Source organism: Stylophora pistillata, chromosome 3, assembly GCF_964205215.1.
Source record: "Stylophora pistillata chromosome 3, jaStyPist1.2, whole genome shotgun sequence".
In the NCBI taxonomy this organism is placed as follows: domain Eukaryota; kingdom Metazoa; phylum Cnidaria; class Anthozoa; order Scleractinia; family Pocilloporidae; genus Stylophora; species Stylophora pistillata.
The window spans coordinates 1,557,582-1,579,359 of NC_142521.1; the positions used below are offsets into that span (position 1 = coordinate 1,557,582).

The following is a 21,778-nucleotide window of genomic DNA, read 5'->3' on the forward strand; positions in this document are numbered from 1 at the left end:
TCTTCGACCAATCAAATCATGTAATTGCGTAAGATCGGACTTTGTTCATTTCATGTGAAGCGGGGGCAGTATTGGATATATTGTTTGCTCCTACATGGGTAACGTATCAGCGGTGAAGAATTCCTTGCAACATTTGATCGTGAGTTATGAAATTTTGGTCCTCAGAGCATATTTTCGAGTGAGTATAAACCATTTTTGTTTGGTTTTCATCAACTTTAAGCTCAATTTGAATGTATGTTGTTTTTTGAAGTCTCCATATATTCACGTGCCGTAAACATTGAAATTCACGTGTAATGTCGGAAACTTACTCTACATCTTATGTCATCTTGTATCAATAACTGAGGCCTTTCTGTTGTTAGTTTTTAATATAGAATTTTTAAGCCTCAGTTTATGTTTGATGGGTGTGAAATGTTTTTCTTTCGTTTGAAAATTCAACCATGCATGTAGAAGTAAGTGCTCTTATACATGTTTATAGCAACCTGAAACTGTCTTGATTTCAATCTTTTAAATTCTTGGTAGAAGTTTACCGGAAAACATTACTGTCTGTCTTTCGAAGGTGTTCAAAGCTTATTGTTTCCCCGTTGACAAGAGAAAGTGAATAACTCTGCAACCAACATTTCACTCACACCCCCTTACGTAATCATCCATCAGTGAAGTTGCATAGGGAGGCCCTGAAGTCAACAATATTTTGTACTGGATAGGAAAGTAGAATTTAGGATGCTGGGGTGGAGGTTAAGAGGCAGCTAAATGTTAGTGGTAAAACTTTCTCTTCCAATATGATGTTGTACTAGAAAGTTTGACAGCTTGGCAGGGCTGTGATACATATGCCAAAATTGCAATAGAAGTGTGCTTAAAGGTTGTGTTGCTTTATTTCCAACTAGTCAGACTGATTAGGAGTACCCTTTTTAGCTATTTTGTTATTCCATCATTACTAGCTATGTTATGTAACTAACAAGCTTCCCCAAGGATGACTCTGGTTATATCTTGGCTGAGAAAATTAATCTAAAATTTTTAATCAGACCAACACTGGTGTCTCAAAAGCATTATTTAGTCACAGAAAGATACTCAATTCTATAATTGCGTTACAATTCTTGTAAAGACTTCCAGGGAATTGACTTTTTTCATTTCTTTTGGAAATCTGTTCTATTACTCCGGTTGCTAAGATTTTGATGTTTCATCTAAGCTATATACGCAAAGGTGAAGAACTCTCTAGAAATCATGTATGGTTTATTGTATAAGATGGGTTTAAAAATTAACTTGTGGCTGTGATGTGAGATTCCGAAGATTCCACACCAGCTTCAAACTTAGTTCAGAGTAGAATCTTTACTTCTGACTGATTTAAAATGTGTAATTGCATTGCATGTTAAAGCAAAATAAACCAAGTCCTTAATGTTTGAAATAACATGTACTTAAAGTTCTAGTGGTGAATAGTTCACATAACCATAGTCAGTGATTTGCAACTACGAGTGTTTTGACATATGAGTTAACCTCAGGACTTACATGTCAGTCTCTCTGAGAGGCTTGAGGTGAAAAATCACATTATTTGGGTCTTCAGCTTTCTCATGGTAGTAACTAATGGTGGCATTTTTTCCTTTAAGTCACTGCTGGGATCGTGTCACTCAAGCAGTATGGCGAAAGTATCCTAACGATCTCAATCCTAATGTAAAAACCATGGATGTTCTAGACAGACATGTGGATGAACAAGGACGATTACACACAACTAGACTTGTAGGCACTGAAGGATTTTTACCTTCATGGGTTTGTAACATGATTGGAGTTGATAACCTCTGTTATGCTTATGAACACTCTGTGGTTGATCCAGTTGCAAAGACAATGACAATGGCGAGTAGGAATGTAACACTGTCGGGCTGGGCAGATGTAGATGAGACAGTAACTTATACTCAAGACCAGGAAATTAACAAGTAAGTCAAAGCAGAGTGTGTTTTTTGCCTTAAAATGATCTCTAACATATCCTCTTGAGTTTCTTTAAAGAATTTCCAGCTTCCCCAAAGCAAGTTGAGGGTAATCTCAGTAGAAAAGTTTGTCTTCAATAAGGAACTATAGTAGTATTGCCTAATTTTGTAAGTGTAATTTTTATTTTCTAGAACTAGACTAACACAAGATGCAGTAATCACGGTTTTTGGAGTTAGCTTCAAAGACTATTGTGAAAGTCTTATCAAGAATACAATGGCCAGTAATGCGTCAAAGGTATGGATGATGAATTATAAGTAAAATATGCTTTAAATAAAATTTTAATGATGTTAACAATAATTGTGGTATGTAGGATGAATATATGAAGTTCGTATATTTTGAACTGCGGTTATAGATACGTTTGATGCACGATTCTCGCAGTAGAGAGCGCTATTGGTAGAGCGCTGCACTAGTATCGCAGAGGTCAGTGGTTCAAATCCCGTACCGGCCTGATTTTTTTCAGGTCTCATTTTCGCTATTGCATAGTGGTCTCTACTGCAAGAATTGTGCATCATACGTAATTGTGGTATGTGTTAATGTAAATCAAGACTTCTATTTTTTTCTGCAGGGAAGAGAAGCTATGGAGACGGTTATAACAAAAATTAACAAAGAGGTTCAAGACTTAGCTGCTAACATTGAACATGCTACAAGTAGGCTCAATGCGGAGTTTGAGCAAGCAACAACCAGGTTAAACTCAGAACTTGAACAAGCAAAACAAGGACTTGAACAAGCTACCATATTTCCACAGGCTTTTTGTGAGTGTTCTTCATCATCAACTACTTCTAGCTGATTAAAGTGCATTGCTAAAATTTGAGTCAAGGAGGGTGGTCAGCTCCATTCATGGGAAGAAGTGTGGAATGAAGTATCAGGCCAAGAGTATTCAAAGGAGTAAATGGATTCAAAGTGGAAGGAGTATAGTATGCTGTTTAGAGGATGTCATATGCTTGAAAATAGCTATCTGTGACATGTACGTCGAAGGCCTCCTTGAAGGAGACCCTGACAACAGAATCTTCTTCTGCTGTATGTTGAAAACATACATTAAGTCATAAATATTGTAAAAGACTTTGTTGTTGACCATGATTCAAAGTGCATCTGTGTTCTGTGATATCAAAAGCAACACTACTTATATTTATTGAACCCAGGTATTTAATGAACCTGATAATTTGGTTTTATCTAGTGAATTGATAATGTAATGAATCTGGCCTGGAACTTCTTCCTTTTCGTGGATTCCAGTACTAATTTTAAGGCAAGAATGGAGTGTTAGGGGCTTTACTAGTTGTATTATCTGGATAAAGAGGGCTTCCTTTTCATTTTGAAGAAAATGTTACTTAACGGCAAGGGTTGTTCCCCCAGCTGGCTGACATTATGCACAAACATCTTGTCATTAAAACCTTCTCTTTAATGTTAGTCCAACTTAATATTTGCTGAGATGAAATTAATACATTGTGAAGTTACCAATTTTAAGTGTCTAAGTTTTTTCAATTGATGGATGTATTTTGTTTCAAAATGTCTACTAAACATCATGAAGCATTACACCACCCCCCAATAAAGAACTTTGTCAGGGAATGAAAGAAATATGTTTTGTTGTTGCAGGATATCTACAGCAGGGCTTTTCTATAACCACATACAATGAAGTTATTAGAAATATCCATCATCATGATAAAATTTACATAAATATCCCTAGTTGGGAATGAAATTTTCATTTAAAAAGGCACGACAATAAGTGCCTTGTAGAATGTGGCAAGATTGACCTGTGAGCTTAACCCTTTCACTGTAGAGCTATGCTATCATCAACAGAATTTTAGTTTACAAGCAGATAGACCATAGAGACAGGATGCTAAGCTGCTAACAATATTCATATTTACATAATTATTTTCAAAATTAAGTCATTCTAATCTTGATCCAAAATCATGACTTCATCTGCCGCCCTTTGATGTTCTGGTATTCATCAATCTCCTTGGGAAAATGCTTTGAAAGTTCATCAACAAGGAGTGACTTGAAGTTCTGTGTAAAAGGACAAAGTTGTCACCGTCATTTGCTCCAATAATAGTATTGACCGAAAGAAGCATGTGATTTTAGCACAGGCTAATAGCAAAGTATAAATAAAATTGGACAATGTCATGGTAGATATGTCAAAAGGGGGTATTGATACTGACTAAATCACTGAGGTAATCTTGTCATGATGTCCTTACCAAGGGAATTGTTAGACTATGAATAGGTTCCCAGTTTCACATCTTGAGTCAAATGAACTGCATTTTACTCACTGACAAATATCTTTCAGAATTTCAATTTCAGAGAATTTCACCTCAATTTAGTTGCTGAAAGAGGAATTAGGTTATGTAACTTTTGGAGAGATTTCCCCTATGATGCATTGACAGAGAGGATTTAAAAATTTGTCACTGTTTGTTGTTCAGCTGGCAGAGGTAATGTTTACTGTATACCCTCTTCCCACAAGGCTTGTTTACAGAGTTCACATGGTGCTGACTTATTTTCGCCACAACAGTTTCCCTACCCTTATTAACTTGTAATTGATAAACTACAAAAATTTTTAATGCAAGGTTAACTCGCCTTGTATGCATCTATTTTGCCATTCACTTGCTGATTTTTTTCTAGTGCTTTCTCAAGACAGTCTTTAGTGTACAGCTGAGGATTTCTTCCTTGATCTATGTACCTGTTACCAGAAAAAAAAAATTGCTGGTTTATCAGCCTTTGAGAGGAGAAATGGGCTCCACAAATACTGTACTTCCTAAAGTAAGTGCCCAACCCCATTCACTATATGGTCAAACTTGCCCCTCTAGAATAAGTATGCCCTCCTCCGTCACACTCTTAAACAGTGGGGATAAAGGAAAAACCTGTTTCTGTTGCCACATATCATTAACTTTTTTTGGTTTCAACTACAATCAGTCAAAAAGAATCATTTCTTTTCCAGTTGTTTCTATCTCCATGCGCTTGTAGGGTTGCTTTGTGTGTGTTACCCCTTTCTATTTTCTAACAATTGCACTTATAAATAATGCACTTATAAACTTCACAGGAATACTAGACCATTCTATAGTCTTGGAGAACCAGTAATTTTCTTGGTAATAAAGTAATTGGGATAGTTTTGAAGAAAACAGTTGATAATGAATAATAGCTCAATTAAAACTTAACCTTAAGGACTTTACATCTGTGTGGATATTGGTGTAGTTTTTGTGAGCCAAAATGAAGTTGCAGTTTGTTGAGAGGAAAATTTAATTAGTGCCCCCCTCGATTAAACGTTCTCCTTCCAATAAATGCCCCTCCTTTTAGCCAAAATTTTCAATATGCACCTGGGCACTTTTCCCAGGTAATACAGTATATAACACTTTCTTTGAACTGCTGTTACACTTTGGAAACTTAGAATGCAAGTAAAAATAAATGCTTCTACGTATTCCTTTTAATGCTGGGGATGAAAATAATATGACATTTGTGGCATAATTGATCTTTGAATAATTTCTTGGTGTAATGATCAGCTTTGGTAATAAGTTTACATGGTAATCAAGACCAATAGATACACTCACTCAAATACTTCTAACGGGACCTCTACATCTTGAACATGTGCTTTACATTTCTCAATTTCCCTCATGTTGTCTATCATCGAGTTTCTGAAACAAAACAAAAACCAGTCTAAACTTAACACGCGGGCAAGCCATTAGAGGGAAGAACTTGTGTGATATAATTAATTCCAATGTTAGGGGAGATGACTCGCGATAAATCAGAACTTTGCAAGATGATTGACGAAATCCCAACGCTAACAGCCATAGAACGAGGGGAGCATTTATACTTCAGCAAATATTTAAGCCAAGTTTTCGCTTTGATTTCGGTCGATTACGGCTCTATCGAACCCGGCTCTATTGATCCCAAATTAAAACATTGAACACTCGTGGATAGAACACTTACATTTTATGATTGAGAACACCTTGACTTCCAGGTTGAAAATCGCTGACAATGATTCCTATCTGACGTGTTGTTTCTACAAACTGTTCAATTGTTTGCTCTAACAACTCAAACCTTTCTGGAACCTTATCATCCGCCATTTTTATTATAATTCTTATCCTCTCTGTAAGCCCTCGTTGCATTGTGGGATAAATAAAGGAGAAAGTCAGCGGTTTCAAAATTTTGTCCAGGATTTTCTTCACAACATTTAAACAAACTTTCTTCTGGTAATTAACTAATACCCCCAGCAGATTACATATATTTATTGGGAAGTCTAATAAGTTAAACTTACTCTCTGCAAAAAATCAAGGTTGGTTACAATTCCAATTCTCAAACTAATTTATCATTGAACCAGTTACAAGATTCATACAAGAACACAGAACAGGCAAAACATTACCGCCTTAAAATTGCAAGGATAAAAGAGGGCTAGAAATAAAAAACAATTCTTTATCATGATAATTTTTTAAGTTTACAGAATAAGGAATCTTGTCAGAGGGAAATTCAATGATAAAATAGGGACATGAAATTAGTTTCAACACCCTCTTCAACAAATGCTTTCCCACAGAGAAGTAACATTGGTCTCATGGCACAGACATTGCTTAGGAGTAATGAATCACACCAGTTGTATTCAAACCACAAATGCTTGGTACAATTAATTTAAATAGAATATATGGCTTTACAATCCTCATACAACTTCATGGTATTCCAACTAAGAGTCACTATTCTGTACTACTGAAGGGACTCCCAATTTTTCTGAGAAGTTCTTAACACTCCCAAGATCTCATTCTCCTTACTCTCTGTCATGAAATGCTCATGATGTTAGTCCTGGGAATCTGGTTTTTGATAGCTAGAGTAACATACCCTCCAATGGGAGGGGGAGTGGGGACAAGCAAGAGCAGTAAGAAGGCCCCTCTACCACCTTCACCCCCTAGGAAAGCCTGATACTCAAGCTAGGTATTGGATTAATACCTTAATTGATATTTCTGTATTTCTCATGACTTGTCTGCTTGATATTGTATTTATGATGTTAGGAGAAGTTCTTACTTGGTTGCTCCTGGAAGTTAAAGGTTTCCTAGTATGGAGAATAAAAGTATTAAATGATCAAGGAAGCAAAGGTTTCACCACAGTTCCGTGCACTTTATTGAGAGATTAACTAAAAAAGTGTTTGTAGTATAAGTTAAAAAATGTTAATAATCCCCAACATCTACCTGAATAAAGTCCCTTTGCAGGTTACTTACATTTTGACAAAGATCTATACAATTGCGCATACTTTTAGAACAGAAATAATCTGAAATTGTCAACTGCATAGTGTGAATCTTGAAGACAACAGAAATGGAAAACTTGTAACCAAAAATTTTTCCTTACAGCTAAATCTCTGACAGCCAACCACAATCAATGCTGTATGGAAAATAAACAAAGCCCAAGGATAATAAGACCATCCTCACATAGAAATTGGGCCAATTGGTCAAGCAAACAAAAACAATACAAAAATTTGAGTGCTGCCCCCTGCAAATTGTTTTCCTTACTTGAAAATTTGAGATATGATGAAAGGCTTGATTATTATGTAGAAATGACATGAGCCTTGTCTCCTATTTAGAGTGGGAATCTGCGTTGGAAAATTAGCAAGTAAGATAGTACACTTGGATTTTTTTTCCTTTTTGGATACTTCCTCCTCCCCCCCACCCAAAAAAAAAAAAATGGGTCAGTCAGGCAAAGGAAGATGAAAATATTTTATAGGGTTGGTCTCACAAAATAGGACTTTATCGTTGTTTTGATAAAACACAACACAATTTTCACAATGAACAAACAGTTGCCAAAACACAGAATCTACTGAGCTTAGTGAAAAAGATTCAACCCTGGTATTTTGTTTCAAGTTTGCATGCAAGAGAAAAAAACAGTCCCTTCATTCTTTGGGATCAAGGACTTTCCCAATCCTGCAGTTTTTATTCTTTCATTATTTAGTCAGATAATTTTCAGTGTTAACTAAAAACAATTCTACAGAACTCTATGAATCTGGTGATGGCAAATAGGTAGAATTATCAATTCTAAAATGGTTGGTTTTCACTTCCAAAACTAAATGAAATCATAGAAAATAGTTAGCGGGCATTCAAATAAGTAACCACAGAAAATATAACTGCACAAAAGAGGTATGACTTTCAGAGTCTCCAGGATCCATGTTTATCATATCTGTTGATATAATTCATTAAAAGTCATGATGTTCCACTTATCCTATTGGAATGATTCCTATGGTATGCAGCATGCACTCTTGTATGTAAACAAAAGTAAAAACACTTTATAATCCAAAAAATAGCACTATTTATGCTCAAGGACAAGTCTGGCCTCCCTCAGCTATTTTTTTTTTCAAAAAGGGCACTGTAAACACGCTAGGTTGCTAACGATCCCAGGATTGCCTCTTCGATGTGTCCGGGTAAGTGACAGGTCCGCCATATCTAGTGTCTCCATAATAATAGGGAGATGAAGGCGGATAAGACCGCTGATAGTCCCTGTAGTCACTGTCGTATGTACTGTAATATCCATACGAACTCCGGTTGTATGACGAAGGATAAGGTGCTGGTCTGTAGTATTCGCGATCGTAGTAAGGATGATAGCGACTTCTTTCGGGAGGATAATAACCACCGCCGCCTCCACCTCGCGGAGGACCTCGAGAATTCCCTGGTGCTCTGTCTCTCGGGTATGGACTTCTTCCTTCACCGCCTCCTCTACCTTTCTTATGTGGAGTGGTCGACAGTAATACTCTAATAACGTTGCCTTTCAGTTCAGTTTCATGAAGCTCTTTTATCGCATTTTCGGCGTCCTCTTTTTTCTCGAAATGCACAAATGCATAATTTCTAACTATCGCATGCTCCACAATAGTACCGTATTTTTCGAAGGCTTCCTTCAGATCGTCCTCACTGCATGATTCCGAGATGTTCCCTACAAATAGTTTGGTAGGCATCGGTCGACTGTTGATGTGAAATGCAAAGGATCACTAGACAACTACCAAACATTGACTGAACGCTTCAAGATGGCAGCCAGCGCACGCGGTTACCGGGAATAACGCGCATGCCCTGGAATCTCATTTGCGATTATTATCCGACTATTTCCGAACACATCCGATTTTTGGAAAGGTAATCGGTTCCGGAAGGAAAAAAGAATGGCTTTTCCTCTTTTCCTTGGATTTGATTTAAGTACGCAGCAGTTGAAAGCATTAGTTATCGACAAAGATCTTAAAGTTATAACAGAGGCTTCCGTGCACTTCGACAACGATTTGCCGGATTTTAAAACGCGGGGCGGCGTTCATCACCACAAAGATGAGCTCACTGTTACAGCGCCAACGTTATTGTGGGTGAAAGCTTTTGACCTTGTTTTAAATAGACTGAAAGACAAGGGTCTGGAATTCGGATCTATCGCTTGTGTTTCTGGAACAGGACAACAACATGGCAGTGTTTATTGGAAAAATGGAGTGAGAGAGACATTGAGAAACTTGCAAAGTGGAAAATCTCTCTATGACCAATTCCAGGTACAGAGTGTGCAAATTATTATGATGGGTGGGTCACTAACATGCGCTTGTTCCTTCTTAACAGTGCCTTTTTTTATCTTGATAAATTACAAAGCGATGGATATCAACAATTTTTAAGAGATGCTTCGCTGTTCCAGGGATTAGAGGGGTGAATTTCTCACGAATTCGAAGGGCTTTGTTTTACCCTTAGGTGGGTCATTGAGTTAATTGTTAGGCAAGGCACTTAATTCTCACACTGGCTCTCTCCACCTAGAAGTTTTTTTGGTAGAACTGCCAGGAAAAGCACTTCTCCTTTTCTAAATGGGATGCCAACTCATTACAGGGTTAAAATGGTCTAGATTCACTCACTCACTGATTCACTCACTACCAATTATGGGTAACCGCTGGAATGCAAGGTGGTCACAATGTATTCCACTGCTCATAGCCAGTGTTTTGTTTGTGTCCAAGGTGTGGTATCCAATCTCACTGTCTGTTGTAGAATACTGCTGTATATTCTAGAGCTTACCATGCTTGTGCCTGTCTTCAGGTGCCCAGAGTATTGTTGAATAATTTTCTGGTAAAATTGAAGAACAGCTCCCCAAATATCTGTTGGCCGACTGTTGGCGAACAAAACACAGAAAACAAAACACAGAAAACACAACGAAAACACAACAGAAACACAACGAAAACACAGGCTCGTGCAATTTTGTGAGTCTCTGAAAAAATTTACTTGTATTGCTAAAATTATCTAAGTAACTAATCTCTTCCAATTTCAGCTGAACAAAATGTGTCAGTCAGATACTACACATCAAGTTCACATAAATGAATATCAATATGGCCAATAATGACAGTAACAATAATGATATTTGTTTATTTCCACCATTAGCAGATCTCTCTGAATTACTGGTTGGGTCAGACACTACACTCACAAACATACAAATATACGTGTATTTATACAAGTATACGTGTAATTATATAAATATAAAGATATAATTATAGTATAGTAACAATGTAGCAGAAAACGAATGTGCATACCTACGCACTGTTAATAGACGAAGCATATTTAACTGATACGAACTCTGAGAAACGGTCAGTTTGGCCATGTAGCACGACATGATGGTCCCAACCTCAGCAAATACGAGGTTTGCAACAAAATGACCCTGTTAGAAATTAGGGGATAAAGCGGGCTTGTGTGCATAATGTCTGCCACAAATTTCTTGCACGCCAGATGACATCTGGCCGCTAGTCTATTTACTTGTTTCTGAATTTGTTTTCATTATGTCAGCCAACTGTCGGCGAACAGTCGGCCGACAGATATTTTGGGGAGCTGTTCTACAATTTTACCATTTTCATTTGTGATGAGATAGCCAATCGGAATCCTGCCACCTTAAGCATCATCTAGTGATGGTGGTTCTCATGTTCTGTGTGCTTGTTAAATAATTAAGCTGAAAGATAGACTCTGATAAAGAGAAAAGTAATACACTTAGCTAATTTATTGTATTCTGCAGGTAATAATGTTTCCCGTTAAATTTCACCGACAACAGGAATCAATAGTAGCCTTGCCATATTCTATAGTGTTTGTTTGGAAATTTAACTTTGCTAGTTGTCATTGCTTGTCTTGAAATATGCTGACTTTTGATTGGAAATGGAGATGTTTAATTTCTTATTGCTAGCAGCATGGAGTCACAGCATCAACAGCCAGGGGGAGCCTCACCACACAGTCCTAAGAAAAAAAAATCAATTAATTTTTGCCTGAGACATCATACACTTAAAATGTCTTCTTTTCTCATCAAATTTCAATTTCTAGGATTCGTTTGCTATCAAGGACTCTCCTATATGGATGGATTCCAGTACAGGAAAACAATGTCGAAACTTGGAAAATGCAGTCGGTGGCCCACAAAGACTTAGTGATATTACAGGCTCAAGAGCTTATGAACGCTTCACAGGAAATCAAATTGCCAAGATATACGAGTTAAAACCTGATGCATACAACATGTGTGAGAGGATTTCCCTGGTTAGCAGCTTTGCAGCAAGTCTTTTGATTGGTGACTATGCACCAATTGATTTTAGTGATGGATCTGGAATGAATCTGATGAATATTCACAGTAAAACTTGGGAAGACACGTGCCTAGAGGTTTGTTGATCAATTTCCAATTCTCAAAGCCTTAAAATGATTTTTATTGTTTGTCACTGAAGTCTGATGAGTTAGTGAAGGTGGGCTATTCAAATTAGCAGTATTACGTATGATGCACGATCCTCGCAGTAGATAGCGCTATTTAAGCAATAGCGAAAATCAGACCTGAGAAAGTCAGGCCTGTACGGGATTCGAACCACTGACCTCTGTGATACTAGTGCAGCGCTCTACCAATTGAGCTAACAAGCCAACTGGGAGCAGGCCGTTAAGTTGATTTGTAATAAACCCGTGAAAGTGATAAATCAGATACAATGAAATATATGAAGTTCATATATTTTGAACTGCTGTATTAGATACGTATGATGCACGATCCTCGCAGTAGATAGGGCTATTTAAGCTGCAATAGTGAAAATCAGACCTGAGAAAATCAGGCCTGTATGGGATTCAAACCACTGACCTCTGTGATACTAGTGCAGCGCTCTACCAATTGAGCTAACAAGCCAACTGGGAGCAGGCCGAGCAGATATTAGTTGAACTGATGTCATAAGACAAATGTCTGGTAAATCCAAGGGTTTTACATGCAGAAGCTGATCAGACTGGTGGGATATCCTGATTGTAGTTGTGTGATAAAGTGAAAGCTGTAATTAGACTAAGACTTTTACACTGGCTTAAACATAGGACAATTTGGTCAGTGACTTATAATTACCTTGCATTTAGAACTTGTGTGAGATAATAAGTGAAAATGTAATTTGTAGAAAGGCTTGACCAACCTTTGGAAGTACACCAGTTTATAAAATCGTAGTTTCGTCTTGATTCACTGAACTAACTAAGGGCTAACCAAGCAGCGCTCTGCTCTTCTACCTGACAAGTGAAAAACAGTCAGGGACAAGATTTTCGAGAAAAAAAGGGTCATTCCATGTCAGCTTTAAATTCAAATTCCATATACTGAGTAGTGGTGACCATTTTATGATCCAACCATATTTGCTTTGTAGGGGTTGTTGTGGAAAGGTTCAATTGTACACAATGTAACTTCAGATTGTGGAAGATTTAAACAGACTTTGGGGATTGCAATTATTTGATGTGGAATGTTTGTTCTATTTTTTTTTTGTTATTTTTGGGTAGGCATGTGCACCAAATTTGATTGAAAAGCTTGGTGATTTGGTACCTTCCTATGAAATAATTGGCCATATATCACAGTACATGGTGCAAGAATATGGATTCAGTCCTGATTGTAAGGTTGTGGCATTCACCGGTGACAATCCTGCTTCTTTAGCAGGGATGAGACTAGATGAAGGGGACATTGCCTTGAGTCTGGGAACTAGCGACACGCTTATGCTATGTTTCAAAACTCCCAAGCCTGCCCTTGAGGGGCATATATTTGTCAATCCAATTGAAGGTATTTTATATATGATTTAGTTTGCATTCAGTGTTTCATATTGAAAGCTTTTTGCAAGAATTTAAAAAATTGTATGTGCCCATCTCAAGCCATGGAAGAGAAGTATACAAATAAGTACTATAGACAAATTGTTTACAACAAATAAAGACAGATACCAGTGATTATCTTGCGAGAATTGCCACCTTTAGAAACTTCAGTTTTAAGAATTTGATTCAATGTTATTTTGCTTGTATTTTTTTTTTCACTTGCATTTTTTTTTTCACTTGCATTTGTGAGCAACACTGGCAACAGTTTTTGTGGAATGAAAACAAAACTAATAAATCATTTTTATCACATAAACTTCTTCCCAGTAAGGCAACATTGTCTTAAATCTGAAAATGTCTTTTTCGTCCTTGTAGAAAATGCCTACATGGCTCTTCTCTGTTTCAAGAATGGGTCCCTGACAAGAGAGTCTCTAAGAGACTCTTCAGCAGATGGCTCCTGGGAAGTTTTCAATAAAGCATTAAAGAACACTGATCGTGGCAATAAAGGAAACATTGGCATCTATTTTGAAGCTACAGAAATAACACCCTTTGCTGTTGGAATTCATCGTTTTGATGAAAAGGGGGAAAGAGTTGAGTCATTTCCTAAAGAAATAGAAGTGAGAGCACTTGTTGAGGGGCAGATCATGGCTAAGAGAGCTCATGCAGAGGCCCTAGGATACTCATTAGGTAAATAAAAATTTTCCACATTATCTCTGTATTCCTTAGCAAACTTAGTTTGCAAAGTAATTAATATTGCTTTAAATCCTTGTTTGTTTTCAGCTTTTAACCTCCAGAAGTGATTAACATGTAATTTTTCCTTATAATATTCATACTTTATCCAACAAAATGGTAATGAGAATAATCAAACTTTAAAGGTAGGAGTTCTCATGATCTAACACCAAAATTCCCTGTAACTAATGGGTATTTTGAGAAGCAGAACTGTGAAAATTAGAGGCAAAGATGCTTGTCAAACAAAAAAGAGTCAATTAAGGTAGAAAATTTGAAGCTGAGCCTGAGTGAACTGGTGAGTGCCTGATAAAATAGGCTCGATTTTGATTATCTTCTGGGGAATATACCAAATCAACCCTACACAGCAGGGCTATAATGTCTTCATTATTCTGTCGTCAGGTCCTACTACACGGATACTTGCAACTGGAGGTGCATCATCGAATCTTGCCATACTTCAAGTAGTAGCTGATGTGTTTAATGCTCCTGTATTTGCCATCCAAGATACGGCCAATTCAGCATGTCTGGGATGCGCATATCGCGCTAAGCATGGCTGGGAGCGTAGTGATGGCAAGTCTTTCATGGATGTAGTTAGTGGAGCACCCTCTTATATAAAAGTAGCAGAGCCATTTAGTAATGCTCAGAACATATACAACCCATTGACAGCCAGGTACAAGGAGTTGGAAGACAGTACTGTGGACAATGCCCAGCATCAAGTGAAGAAGCCAAGGGTGTAAACCTTGTACAATGTGCAACCTTGGTTGTCTTGAGAGAACTTTGTGTGGCTTTGAAAAGTGTTCACTGAATACAGGAAAATACTTGAAGATAAGCAAAACTTTGCATTTGACAATCAGTTGTAATTTATTAAGTTGCAATCTGGCAGCTACAAAGCAGTCTGATGTTCTTTTTACAATGAATGCACACAAACCTCAGTCATCCCAGACCTCCTATATATCCTGTAATTTATATAAGATCCTATAAAGAGCCTATGTTTCATGAAATCCTTCTATATTTCCCATAAAATTTATTAAAATGGGATGACTGCAGAATGATTAATTTATATTTTTAATGCACTTTTTAGCATTTTTGCTGACAAAAACTAATAAAATTATTTACTATAAATATTCACTCACTATTTCTTATTATTTGGCAAAACCATTAAAAATGGATATTAAAATTGATGTTAACAATTTAATTATAACAGGCCTCCTGTGGTAGTAAACACCAACAAATTGCTACTTAGGTCTCATATCTTAACCAAATCTTGTTCAAGTTCGGAGAGTTTGTGTTAAGCGCAAACTGCATTACCCAAGCCAGTTTTTACATATGTTTGAGTACAACTGTTTAAAGACCTTATAGCTTGAGTCTCATCAGGGTAAACCAAGGTGTAGCATGTGCCTAAAATTTTAGTCGTGACTTTCAGCTAAAATATTAATTTTTTTCAGTTAAGATTAAGGTAGTTTTAAAATATTATTGTTCGCTGTTCAGATTACTGCTAAGTTGAATATTTACTGCCAAACTAGAAGTAAAACCCTCAATGAACTGATGCATCAGAAAATATTTTCTCTCTCTTTCTTCCCTTTCTTCCCTTTTGCATGCAAGTGAAATTTTGAGAACAGTCCATTTCATCTTAAATTTTGGCTGTTTTGAAGTCACTGACAGCAGAAACAGATTTTTTAAAATTTTCTCCAAATTGAAGTGGCCTTTCTGAAAACAAACTAAATCCCATTTAGTTACTTACCAAACCTATCGATGGACAAAATATGTGCCAAAAGAAATTTCCACTCTGGCCATTGGTAGCTGAATTTTATAGGCATTTACTCTTAAAAGCTTTTTTAGCTCCTATAAAGTGCCTATATTTTGTGAGAAAATGCTATATTTAACAATTATTCGCCAAAGGTGAGGTGAATATTGTTGAATAATCCCCAAGATGAAGTCGAGGGGATTATTCGACAATATTCACCAAACCTGAGGCGAATAATTGTTTTAGTATAATTCCAGAGCTGAACAACAGAGAAATTTCTGAAATCATAACATTTTAGTAACATTTATTACAATTTTTTTTAACATTTTATATAAACCACGTAGAGCGGATTATATAGCGTCATATAAGGAACTGCTTAACCAATCAGATTGCTGGAAACTCTTTGCTCAGCTCTGCAATTATACTAATTTCCTATAGTTAGAACTTGTGCAGCTTATATTTCCTTTCAAATTGTTCAAAAAATGGCTGGGATGCCTCAAAGCTATTCTTTAACCCTTTAACTCCTGTGAGTGACCAAGACAGAGTTTCTCTTTACTTCATCAATACAATATCAAGCAGACAAGTCATGAGAATAAAGAAAAAGTATGGAGTAGGGGATAAATAGTAGATACAGTATCAAATTCCCAGAACAAACATGATAAGAATTTTCTGTGCTGATACTGCTGTAATTGAAGCTTAGTAAGTTATCAATAAAGTGGCAATAGAAACGGTTCCCTTTGCACCTCTAAAAGAGAGTGGGGGGGGGGGGGCACTTATTTGAGGAGGGTTGCTTATTTGACATTATGGCCTAAGGGGAAGGTGCTTATTGGAATGTGGCTGCTTATTTATGGAAATACAATATTTACTGTCAATATGAGGTATGCAGAAAAACGTTTGTCCAGGTTTGAAAGAAGAAGGGGAAAATAATTTAATCTTGGGTATGGTAAGGGTTTTAAGAGGATGCTGCCAGCTTTTTTTTTTTTTTTCTTTTTTGAGTCCTTAACCTCCTAATAAACCCTTTAACTTGCAGAAGTGATTACCATGTAACTTCTCTCTTCAATAATCATACAATATGCAGTAAACAGGTTGTGAGAATAATCAAACTTATCAGGTAGAGCTGTTTATCTTGATATACTACCAAATTCTCACAATTAATTTACATGGAAATTTGTAACTGGTAGAGGGGAGTTAGGCGATCAGATCTTGGGACTTAAGAGATTAACAGTAGGTGATCTGTGCTTCCATAGGGGACTTGAGGCATGTTTCTTTGGTAAATTCATTTTGTTTTTACTTGATATTTAAAAGGCTACATCTTTCTCCCCCCTGCCTCCCTACCCTTCCCCACATCTTCCAAGTTAGGTCAAATCATAGGGGATAAATAGATCACAACACAGGGTTTTCATCAGTTTAAAACATTTATTCTACACTGATAAATTTTGGAGTTCTGCATGGTTCTAGATACAAGTAGTGGCAAGTTAAAATCCTAACTGTGGAAGTCTGCAGCTTCGTTCTCAGGTTTTGCAGGGATATTTGATTATATCAGACAAGTAGCAGGCCCTCTATACGTTAAAACTACACTAATAATAACAACAACAGCGGAGACCTCAAAAAATTGCTTAAATTGACATAATATAAATCTCACTCCGTGAATCTACAAAAAAAGGCTTTTGTTTTTGAAGCGCGACAAGTTAATATTTTACGATTTCATTGGCAGTAAGTATGAAACTAAGTGAACCGGATCGCTTCCCTTAAAATTAAAAAAATTAAAAATTAAAACAAACGTATTCTGCCATGAATTAATCGGCAAAAGAACTTCAAAAGCGATCAAAACATGCAAAAGCATGCAGTAAATTTAGGATCGAAACTAACCAATCATTTGTTATAAAATGACAACGTTTCCTGAGAGGTCCGAAGTTTGTCTGTTCTCTGCATAAAGCTCTGCGTTTTTACTTCAATGTTATTGGTTCGTTTAAAAAAGATTGACATCCTTAGCTCTCAATAAACATGTTCATTGGTTTAATTTTCTTCATTTCGATCCGGTTCAAATACTCTCGCTGCTGTGAGCGCTTCACAGTTCACCAATTTAGTTGGTTATCATTCATGAGTTGTTACGTCGTAATAATGTCTCTGAGCTGGTTGACTCAAAGTGTGACTCAAAGTTATTTTGAATTGTAAGTGGTTCACATAATTTTTTTATAAACAGTTTATAATTGGAGTTGGCGAGGCTTAAATATCTAGCTTACACTTAGACTGACTCTTGCTCACTAAATTACGTGCATGTTGCTTACCTACTTCTGTCATGTTATTGTATGAGAGGTTTAACGAGCGTAGCTGACAGTTGTTGTTAGTAATGGCGTCAGCCAAGTGCTGTGCTCCTGTGTCTGTGATGTTATTGCCTAAGAGGTCTAACGTGTGTAGCTGACAGTCGTTGTTTGTTATGGCGTCAGCCAAGTGCTGTGCTCCTGTGTCTGTGATGTTATTGTATGAGAGGTTTAACGTGTGTAGCTGACAGTTGTTGCTTGTAATGGCGTGAGCCAAGTGCTGTACTCCTGTGTCTGTGATGTTATTTTGTGAGAGGTTTAACGTGCGTAGCTGAAAGTTGTTTTTTGTGATGGCGTCAGCCAAGTACTGTGCTCCTGTGTTTGTGATGTTATTTTTTGAGAGGTTTAACGAGCGTAGCTGACAGCTGTCTGTGATGGCTTCAGCCAAGTGCTGTGCTCCTGTGACTGTGATGTAATTGAACGAGAGGCTTAACGTGTGTAGCTGACACTTGTTGTTCGTGATGGCTTCAGCCAAGTGCTGTGCTCCTGTGTCTGTGATGTTATTTTCTGAGAGGTTTAACGAGCGTAGCTGACAGTTGTTGTTTGTGATGGCTTCAGCCAAGTGCTGTGCTCCTGTGTCTGTGATGTTATTTTCTGAGAGGTTTAACGAGCGTAGCTGACAGTTGTTGTTTGTGATGGCGTTAGCTAAATGCTTTACTGCTTCGTCTGTCAGTTGATTCTCTGCGAGGTTTAACCAGCTTAGTCGACATTTCCAATATATTAACAATTTAGCAATCTCGAGACAGCCTAATGAGTCCATGTTATTGTCCATCAAATCTAAATGTGAAATTTGTTCAATATTCTTAATTACATTTATTAACGAAGAGCATTCCACAGCTGTGAGGTGACTTGCAATAAAATTTACACAATTAAAGTTAATTTGTTGTAGCTTTCTTTGGACTATGATTTCCATCTTTTTACTTTCGTTTACACATTTACACAGTGTCACTGCCAAATCTCTTTTGTCCTTAGTCGGCCAACAGGTTACTTTCCATTCCTCTTCATTCCCTGTCTGTTCGTCGTCGTCATAGCGTTCTTCCTCTTCAGTTTCCACAGGAAGAAGGTCGGTGATAATTTCGCTCGGTAGTTCATCTTTATCGTTCATTAGTCCTGCTAGAAACTGAATCACTAGTTGCCATTTGCCGTTCTCGCTGTTCTTTGTAACAAAGTTCCTCAATTCTGTTTCACTCACGTTGTTCGCTAGGTGCCTTGCAGCGAAAAACTCCTGCATTGTGAGATGAATGAAACAGAATTGTGGTTCGCGTTTTAACGCATCACTTCGACAGTCGGGTAGGCGGTGAAAGAGAGCGCTGTCTTCAATTCCGTGTACTTCGTTTCCTCCAAGGATCAGCTTTCCTTTTTTAATTCCTTCAAACGCCACTTTTCCAAGTTTCTCGAATTTCTCCTCCACTTCTGGTGGCAAGTTATTGTAATCTAAGTGTTCGCGAGTGGACTCATTATCGCGGAATTCTTTTGTGTGTTTAAGGTAAAACACGGTCACTGCAATCATGTAAAGGGTTGTTAATTCGGAAGGGAGGGTAGCACTAGCGGAACTTTCGAACTGCAATATTTCGAACAGACTTGAGCACATGATGAAGCTATTCACGGGGATATAACAGAGCGAAAGTAAGTTCATGTTGCTGCTGATGTGTCGCCATAGTCTTTCGCCTGCTTGCTTGTCATCTCCGCAAAATCTGGAGACATATTCTTTAATTTGCTCGGTTGTGAAGCCCAGAATTTCGCAGGTTTTGTCGAACGGAAGGCGTTTGATGCTCGACAAAGCCGTTGGTCTCGTGGTTGTCAAAATTAAAGCATTTTTTAGTAGTTTCCCGGTCACAAGCCAGTAATAGAGGCTTTGGAGAGGCACCTTCTGTTCAATGCTTTTGGGACTAGAGGCCGGCCACTGGATGATGTTTGCGTTGTGATTGAATTCATCAAATCCGTCGAAAAGAATAAGTACACTTTCAGGGTGCTGCAGGATGTATTTCCAGACTTCATCATCCAGGTGATCTGAAGGAAAATGCTCTGACTGAACCAACAGTTCCCTGAGGCTAAGGTGGTTGTCTGAGTTGAATCTTCTAAATTTTATTAAGAAAGCAGGATCAAAATGGATTTCAGAAACTTCTTTACACGCCCAATTTCTGAGAAGTTTAGTACAACAAAATGTCTTACCGATTCCGGGGCGACCGACAATCAGAACCTTTTTACTTTTATCATTTAGGAGGTCTTCCAGGCTTTTAAGTTGTGATTCCGTGCGCGGCCTTGGATAAACTTTGAGTTGCTCCTCTCTGTTTGCAGTAAAGTCATATGTAGCTCTATTTGGAACGACCACAAGATTTGTGTAGATCTGATCCAGAGTGAAATATTTAACTGCCGTTTGCTCGCCTGGGTTTCCTAAAAACGGTGGTTGGAGTTCAAAAAGGTGTTGGGTATTTTCTTTAATTATTTTCTTTGTTTCGGCGATGAATAGTTGTAGATTCGAGTTTTGGAGCTGTTCGGGTTCCCTTTGCACTGGAGAAATAATATCATGTTCACTCCTTCCCTCTGGCTGTTGAGGTTCTTGATGCGACCCGATTTGGTCTCGTGGCGGTAGTGGGACAACATCATTTTGTCTTTGAGGTTCTTGGTAAGACTCCATTTTGGTCGGACGGTGTTCTTGCTCTCTTGGGTGTGGTGGAATAACATCATCTTGCTTTTGAGGGTGTACGTGTATTTCGACTTGGATTGGACGGTGTTCTCGCTCTCGTGGCTGCGATTGGGCAACATCATCTTGCCTCTGAGGTTCTGGGTGCAACCCGGGTTGCGTCGGAAGGTTGTCATGAACTCTTGGCTGCATTACAACAACCTGTATTCTACCTTCTTGCTTTTGAGGTTCCTGATACGACTTGTCATGGTTGGGATTTAGATGAATTTTAAGGAACTCTGAGTTTTTCATGAACTTCGTTTCTACGCGTGCCCGTGACAAAATGTAGATGGTTTCAATTAGAATTCCAGCGACATAAATTCCATTAACTGCTAGGACAGCGTACATCCAGAAGGTTTTCTTTTCCGCTCGTTGATTGTTACATTTGTGAAACTGAGTGGAGTTTTGGGCGGCGTCAGATAAGTTCCTTGGCTGATTGGTTCCAGAGGTTAAATAACAGTCAAACTTATAGGGAAACCTTAAAGGATAAAGCAACTGAGTTTGAAGGATCATGAAAAGAACTCCCAAAACAAGTCTTGTGGACAGTTGACAGCAGTAAGCGATGAAAAGCTGTTTTCCCGTTGATTTTTGCTTCTCTCTGTGGCGCGACTGGCTCTCACGGTCGCCGTTACGAGTGCTTGGCGATAGTTCATCAACGGTCTTTCTCACTATTTGGGAGAAAATAGCACAAACAAGTGCAATGAGGAAGAAATTGATGGTCACGAAGCCATAGATAGGTACACCATATTTGTTGTACTGCTCCTCGTATTGCTGGAAGCAGTCTCCACGGACGAGGTCAGTGTTTTCGGTCTCCGCTCCGCCACAACGGAAATCAAACCTGGATTCGGTGTTTTCCACTTCAGTAAAAATGCCAAGGAAGATTGCACCGATCACAAACCAAACTAAAACTGCGAGATGGCTAATTTTGTTGAAGGTTTTTGGTGCAAGTGATTCCTTGAGAGTATCCATCGTGTCAATATTGTTTGTAGATGAAAATCGCTCTTTAGCTTTGGTGTGGACTTCCAGTTACACAATGTTTCGGTTTAAAGTTTATGGACGAAACTACAATTTAACCTCTTGGCAAACTTATGGCTGTCATTGTTTTGTTTTCGCAAGCCATCATTTTCTCGACTTAGCGGTAAGCTGATATTGGAAACTAAAACTGGAAAATAAAATGGACAGAAGTGTGTTGCTTGTTTAAAATTGTTTCTATTGTTCAGATTCTATGAAATGTCGTTCAAGGATGCGCCAAAGGAACATTTACAAGTATGGCGAGAAATTTCGCTTTCTGAGACTCTTCTTATGCAAATAGCGCGTCACCACTAAAAGA

At 37.9% G+C, this 21,778-nt stretch overlaps 5 protein-coding genes and 1 long non-coding RNA gene across 6 annotated transcripts; 2 read left to right on the plus strand and 4 right to left on the minus strand.

Annotated features, from left to right (window-relative positions):
* The first annotated feature begins 20 nt into the window (after positions 1-20).
* LOC111329583 (PRELI domain containing protein 3B) lies at positions 21-4,097 on the plus strand. Its single transcript, XM_022934311.2, has 4 exons — positions 21-178; positions 1,599-1,922; positions 2,106-2,208; positions 2,540-4,097. The coding sequence occupies exons 1-4, from the start codon at positions 147-149 to the stop codon at positions 2,759-2,761; spliced, it is 681 nt and encodes a 226-aa protein (XP_022790046.1). The 5' UTR covers positions 21-146; the 3' UTR covers positions 2,762-4,097.
* On the minus strand, positions 3,350-6,064 carry LOC111329584 (mediator of RNA polymerase II transcription subunit 10). The gene is made up of 4 exons (XM_022934312.2): positions 5,887-6,064; positions 5,508-5,591; positions 4,540-4,642; positions 3,350-3,975 (listed from the first exon to the last, which is right to left on the minus strand). The coding sequence occupies exons 1-4, from the start codon at positions 6,021-6,023 to the stop codon at positions 3,880-3,882; spliced, it is 420 nt and encodes a 139-aa protein (XP_022790047.2). The 5' UTR covers positions 6,024-6,064; the 3' UTR covers positions 3,350-3,879.
* A 974-nt stretch (positions 6,065-7,038) lies between these two features.
* LOC111329536 (RNA binding motif protein, X-linked-like-1) lies at positions 7,039-8,977 on the minus strand. Its single transcript, XM_022934266.2, has one exon. The coding sequence runs from the start codon at positions 8,876-8,878 to the stop codon at positions 8,315-8,317; it is 564 nt and encodes a 187-aa protein (XP_022790001.1). The 5' UTR covers positions 8,879-8,977; the 3' UTR covers positions 7,039-8,314.
* Positions 8,978-9,014: 37 nt separating this feature from the next.
* LOC111329534 (xylulose kinase) lies at positions 9,015-16,176 on the plus strand. The gene is made up of 5 exons (XM_022934262.2): positions 9,015-9,442; positions 11,229-11,555; positions 12,678-12,951; positions 13,350-13,661; positions 14,103-16,176. The coding sequence occupies exons 1-5, from the start codon at positions 9,077-9,079 to the stop codon at positions 14,435-14,437; spliced, it is 1,614 nt and encodes a 537-aa protein (XP_022789997.1). The 5' UTR covers positions 9,015-9,076; the 3' UTR covers positions 14,438-16,176.
* LOC148734016 (uncharacterized) lies at positions 10,267-13,350 on the minus strand. Its single transcript, XR_015999328.1, has 3 exons — positions 13,107-13,350; positions 12,326-12,416; positions 10,267-11,144 (listed from the first exon to the last, which is right to left on the minus strand). It is a non-coding gene; the product is annotated as an uncharacterized LOC148734016 (long non-coding RNA).
* Positions 16,177-16,840: 664 nt separating the features above from the next.
* Positions 16,841-21,708, minus strand: LOC111329532 (uncharacterized). The gene has a single exon (XM_022934261.2). It carries the CDS (start codon positions 21,415-21,417, stop codon positions 17,671-17,673), a length of 3,747 nt encoding a protein of 1,248 aa, XP_022789996.2. The 5' UTR covers positions 21,418-21,708; the 3' UTR covers positions 16,841-17,670.
* Positions 21,709-21,778: the final 70 nt, after the last annotated feature.